Source organism: Pseudorca crassidens, chromosome 17 (genome assembly GCF_039906515.1).
Source record: "Pseudorca crassidens isolate mPseCra1 chromosome 17, mPseCra1.hap1, whole genome shotgun sequence".
Classification (NCBI taxonomy): domain Eukaryota; kingdom Metazoa; phylum Chordata; class Mammalia; order Artiodactyla; family Delphinidae; genus Pseudorca; species Pseudorca crassidens.
Genome location: NC_090312.1, coordinates 26,007,796 through 26,014,409, shown reverse-complemented (window position 1 = coordinate 26,014,409; position 6,614 = coordinate 26,007,796). Strand labels below are relative to the sequence as shown.

At 31.1% G+C, this 6,614-nt stretch overlaps 1 protein-coding gene across 1 annotated transcript in view; it reads right to left on the bottom strand.

Moving 5' to 3' along the window:
* Positions 1–582: 582 nt before the first annotated feature.
* Positions 583–6,614, bottom strand: part of LOC137210719 (CUB and sushi domain-containing protein 3) — a 705,705-nt gene continuing 699,673 nt past the window's right edge. Inside the window, exons 64-65 of the mRNA XM_067712783.1 lie at positions 6,115–6,250; positions 583–2,650 (exon numbers count right to left, since the gene is read on the bottom strand). Coding sequence (XP_067568884.1) covers positions 2,491–2,650; positions 6,115–6,250 — 296 coding nt within the window. The 3' untranslated portion in view covers positions 583–2,490. The remainder of the gene's footprint in view (positions 2,651–6,114; positions 6,251–6,614) is intronic.

Below are 6,614 nucleotides of genomic sequence, written 5' to 3'. Positions count from 1 at the left end.
TACAATTATATCAAGAAACATTTATTTCTAAAACAAAGTGTAATAAACAGAGATAGACTGTAAAGGCTGGAGTTTGAGGTTTTGAAATATAAAGACAATGTATTTTGTGAAAAATAGTTATCTAATAAAATTGAATTTAAATAACTTGTGATTTGAACTTTAGAGAAACTTGATAACTTTCTTGAGTACAAAACTTTACATGTTCCATCTTGGAAAGACAGATTTGTTTGTGCATATTAATTTAATGGAGCAATTCAAAAGCTTATTGGGTTCATACTTATGAAGCATGCTTAACATAAATATCTCTAAGAAAATATACTACAGAAATACTAGAAATCATCAGATATATCTAAATTTAGATAGTATGCATTATTAAAGTATTTACATTTAATATAAATTCTAAGATGAGGTTCTTATGATACTATTATGTTTACTGGGAATGTACTTACTTTTAACAGTGTTACACTTGGGGAACTACAGAATATAGAGAAGAAAAACACCCATGTGTCATTATTATGTTGTGGACTAAGTATATGTAATATGCAGTTTCAGAACTTTACAACACCAAATAAAGATGGGCTCTTCATTCCTTTTACTAACTAGTACACTGGCAGACAACTTTGAAAAGAATACACGTTTTACAAAAGCAATTATCCATTTTTATTTTGTTTACATTGCACTGAAAATTTACATCATACTTTTACAAAGTTTTTTTTCATAAAAATATACTTCTTTACAAAAGTGTATGCATTAATATAAGAGGAGTAGCCAGTTGCAGAAGAAACATTGTTTAAACAAGATCTTAAATGTATTAACCTTAACATTAATGAATGAATCATTGTTATTGCAGTCATTTGAATAAACAAGAATAAATAACTGATGGGATAAAATTTAGAACAGCATCCTGTCAGTAGAGTACAATGTTGAGAAAATTATATGAATTTCCAAAACAATGTATCTCAAAGTGGTTTACAAGAAATTCACTATATGTTGTAGACATAGATCCAAGTAGCGCTCCAGGTGCAATGATTTCTCTTAGGCACTCTGTCTCATGATACAAAAAGTCGAGACTGTTTACAGGTTTATCCATATTTGAAAGGGACAAGAACAAAGTGTTCACACTGGGTACATAATTTATTCTATGAAATAAAACATGCTATAAAAAGAAGACAATGACCTATTAAATCAAAATGCTGGCATTACTGTGATACAGTTGTAAATGAGCCACCAATAACTTGCAAATACATATCTTAATTTGACTATGAAAGAAACCTGTCATATCTGAAAGCTGCTTCTTAAGAATTAGAGTATAGAAATTTTTAAATATATGAAAATTTGGTAAATCCACAACTTTAGGAAATAAATTTATATTGGTGATTTGAAAGTAATTTCTTTTTTTAGTCATTTTGAGTAGGGGCTGGTCCAAAATATATATTTAACTCATTGTTGACTAAAAGTTAAAAATTTTAAAAACTTAGAATTCTAACTCACTGTTAGGTAAAAGTTCAAAATAATGTTAAATAAATTTGAAGGCTCAACTGGAAGGATAAGTAGATATACCATAAACTAAATAAGTAGATTAATAGGTTCTATTTGTTCTTGCAGAAACATTGGAAAGTTTGGTAAAGAATGGTAAGTTTGATGTCTCAGATAACTGCAAAATTATCTTTATTATAGATAATTTTTGGCAGCTAAAGTGGTTTCTGAGTGACAAAACAGACTGAAGCAAGGAGTTAAACACTATCCCATGGCTCAATGAATAATACTGGTTACAACATAATGAGGGAAATCAGGAGGATAGCACGATGATCTTGCCATTTGCAGAAACTATGACAACCAGTCTAAAAAAAGATAGCAATATGATGCTGAAGAACAAAGACCAGAGAGTCAAATCAGAGTGGGCAATCTTATCGCTTCTGTGGCATAAGCTAGTTCATAAACATTTCAGGGCATGACTCAATCTGAAATAACCAGGGAAAAAAAGAAAACAATGACTCAATTAATAGGAAGGAACAGCTGATAGAGTGGTGTGAAATACTGACTTATGGGTGTGATGTAGCTCATGACAGTTAAAGAGAAGTCAGTGATCTATTGACTCTTGTAAGTATAGCTCTTATTTTCTACCCTATATCATTTTTTTAACCCAGTCCCTCTAATATAGTTTATAAAGCACAGAAATACTGATAGTGGATGCTCCTCCAATATATGCAAATAAGTTTATGTTTTAGAATAATCTCCTTTTTAAAAAAAGCAAATAAACTGTGAGTAAGCACTCTCAGAGTGCAGCCGATTTTTGTAAAACTCTCCATGGTAAACATGAAGAAGAATTATGGTCCAGTTTATGAAAAAACACTCTTCTCTATCATTCCTCGGGAAAAGGTGACCCAGCAAGTCCTGAAAAGTGTGCTTTAATTTGTTTATCAGTGAACTAAATGTGCACTGTTTTGTGTGTCAATTTCCAAGCTTTTGAAGAAGGCAAAGGTTGCCACGTTATACCATTGTGCAGACTGTGTTCAAGTTGGGATCGAACCGTACTGCCTTCCCTTCCACTGACTTCGAGTTGGTGTCATACATGGGATTTTCAAAAGCTGCTTGGCCATTGTTATTTTCATGAACTGAACATCCTGTATACTGTGTTTTGGGTGCAGTCCTGTTGATGAGAACATTGATTAGCTATATGTTAATTTTCTTCAAGAAATAGCAGAGTAGGGCTCAAACACAATGACTTGAGTTATTGTTAATGGATAATGTAACTTGAAAGTATTAATTGAGAAACCATAAACTCAATATAACACATTTGAACATTTTACCTGTCACTTTTAAATCCTGAGTGACTTATTATTTACATACAATATATATTTATAAAGAGCACCAATATGAGTAAGTGTAAATAAATGATATCATGGCTATTCTCATTAATTTTCTTATGAAATAATGTTATCATTATGAAATAGCATGTAAAATATAATTAAATTATGATGCTGATGAATTTTAATCTCATTACTCTTCATTCCTCAAATATTTACTGAGCATCTATTAAGTACTAGGCATGATCCTAGGCATTGGATATATTTTTTTTTTTTTAAGAAAAACATGAAGTCATCACTCTCATGGAGCTCATATTGCAATGATAGAAAGCAATGAATAAATTAAAAATAATAAAACAAGAAAAATAATAGATATTGAAAACTGTTTTGATAAAAAGGAAAATGGTTTATAGGACAGGAAGTAACTGGGAGCCAGTTTAGGAGAGGTAATAAGGAAAAGCATCTCTAAGGAGGCAAAATTTAATCTGAGACTTGAAGGACAATAAGGAGTCGGTTCTGCAGTAATAGGAAGGGGGTTCCAAGAAAAGTAGACATCTAATGCTGATGCCTAATTTGGGAAGATGCTTGGAGTATCCCAGAAACATAAATATTCAGTTGGCTTAAAATTATATACAGTAGAGCAAGTAAATTCAAAATCTCAAAGAAGAAATTACTATCTATACTGATATTCAAGTCATGAAAATAGTTTCCAAAGAGTTACTGATAACTGAACATTTGCCATTAGTTTATAAAACACATGGAATCTAGGCTGGCTGGTATAAGTTGCTCATCTTGAATTCTTGCTTCATTTTTTTATTTGTCTCCTTTTTGACTAACGTTTATTTCTAGTTTCTCTTTCCCACATCCCACTGCATAATTTGCTGACATTTGTAATGGAACAAAGGCATACCTGCCCTTACCTGTTTCTCAAACCTAATTCCTAAAAAGGCTTTGAAATAAATCTCCTGTTTACCCCAAACACCACAAATTTCAACGATTTATTTTAGTGTAATTTGTATTTGCCGTTATGCGCTTTTACTACCCCTAATGCATTTTCTGAATTTTTCTCCATACTAAAAACTGTTAGGTGATTTGTATGATGACAATATGAAAAAAAAACTATCTAAAGCTTCTTTCAAAAGCATCATCTATATGTTGTTATATAATATAAATTATATTGTTTACAACTTGCTCTTGCCAGGTGCATAATTCTAATGGATCATATTTGTCTCTCTTTTTTCAAACTAGATTCACAATAGAAACAGAAGGAACATCGTTTCCTTCTAATTAGGTAAGGATCATAAAGATGTAAAACAATTTCCTTCTGCTAATATTGAGCCACAGCTTTAAGTAAAATAATATCAAGCTTTAGAAAAGTTTACACATCAATGAAAATTAACTTAAAGCTAATCATTTCTAAATATAAGGGCAAAATCTATAAAACTCTTAGAAAACATACAAGTTGTATGACCTTGAATTTGGCAATGGTTTCTTAGGTATAACACTAAGCACAAGTAACAAAAGAAAAAAGAAATAAATTTTACTTCATCAAAATGAAAAACTTGTATATCAAAGAACACTATCAAGAGAGTGGAACTACAACCCACAGAAAGAGAAATATTTGCAAACCATATATCCAAAAAGGCCTAGTATCCACAATACATAGAGAACTATTATACCTCAACAACAATAAGACAAATAACCCAATTTTAAAAATGGGCAAAATACTTGAATAGGCATTTCTTCAAAGAATGTAGGCAAATGACCAACAGGCATGTGAAAATATGCTCAATGTCATTAGTAATTAGAAAAATGTAAATTAAAACCACATGAGATACCACTTCACTAGGATGGTTAAATGGAGGAGTACCATATAATCCAGCAATTCCATTCTTGAGTACATACTCAAAAAAACTGAAACAGATATTCAAACACAACGTGTACACAAATGTGTATAGCAGCACTATTCATAATAGAAAAAACATAGGAACAATCCAAATGTCCATCAACTGATGAATGGACATATTTAAACACAACACATTCAAACATACAATGCAATATTATTCAGCCATATAAAGGAATAGTATGCAGATATATGGTATAACATGGATAAAAGTTGAAAACATATTACATTCAAGAAGCCAGATATAAAATGTCACATATTGTATGATTCCATTTATATAAAATATCCAGAAGAGGCAAACCAACAGATAAAAAGCAGATTAGTAGTTGCCTGGGGCAGGGGTGGGAAGAGTAGGGAGTTACTGCTTAGTGGGTACAGTTTCCTTTTGGGGTGATGGACATTGTGAATGTACTAAATGTCATTGAACTGTACACCTACAATGGTTTCAATGATTTTATGTTATGTGTATTTTATCACAATAATAAAAAAGATTAGCATAGCTTGCTTTATAAATAAATTTAGTTATGATTTTTATCATTAATAGTATCTTATATTGACAAGGCCTAAACAGCTGCTAATGCACAATTGTTACAAATTTAAATAATATTAAATAAATCATTCTTAGATAATACAGATTGGCATTTATAATAAAAACATCAGTTTTGAGAAAAATACATTACATTTAGGTATTCATTCAATTATCTGGTTACCTGCATACTTTTTTCTTCTTTTTTTTTTTTTTTCATACTTTTTTTCTTAGTAAGGGATGGTCCCAAATAGTGGAGAATTGCATAGTGAAGCCCCTCACCAGGATGTTGTAATGGATGTAGTGAACAGGGACCAACGAATAATCTATATAGTCATATATGAAATATATCACAAATATAATATATTAATTCCATCATCTTCTAAAAGCAACAGAGATAAATGAGAGGATTAGAGGATTTTATCATCTGTCTCCCTGGGTAAAATCTGTCAGTATTGTTAGGTGAAATAAGAGGTTTGGACACAGCTTCTTCCTACTTCTCTAAATAAATCTGGCAGCAGATATCACCACTTCAATTTAAACCTTAACTTAGATTTGTATCTCTAAAGTTTCAATATGGATAATGTAAAAATAACTTATACAATTAGTTATGTACCAGGAATTTGACAGGCAAAAAGGAGGAAGGGTTAAGTTGAATGCTTGTGCAACTTAACAGAGCAATTTTAGTTGTGTGTATATTGCTGTGGTGGAGGGAAAGGCAGGGGAAAAAATGGTTTCAACAACCGTGGAAATATTTGGCACACAGAGATTTAAACAACCCAGGAAAAAAAATGCAAGTTAGAATTTGAACTAGAGAGTAAAAAGAACATGAAATATAGATTTGGGAAATGCTTTATACTTAAAATCAACAAACTTACCTTTGTTTATAAAGATAAAATCCAAATCCTGCAAATATAAGTGCAAAAAAAGGCACAAGAATAGCAATGGCCACAGAACTACTATTTGTACCATGAGGTTGATTTGAAGAATTTGAACCTTCTGACATATTCAGTCCTATAAAATAAGAAAATAACTTATAAAATCAACCCTACTTTATCACAATTGAGTTTTTAGTTTTGTGAACCAATTAATTTCTTCCTTGCTCAAGATATCTACTTGGAAATATCTGCAAGATGTACTTGGAAATGTACATAGTAAACAAAAATAATTCACAAAACTCCTTCAACTCATTTCTGCAATTTTGCACAGTGCCTACTATGTATAAGATATTTTTCCAGGAAAGGACACAGAATAAAAAATATGCAGAGTCTCTGAACTGAAGAGTTCATACAATTGTGGGAAGAATACAGAGCCACAAATAAGTATACACATCAAGGATGAATTCATGATCAATGTGCTTTAGGAAAGGAAGGAGTAA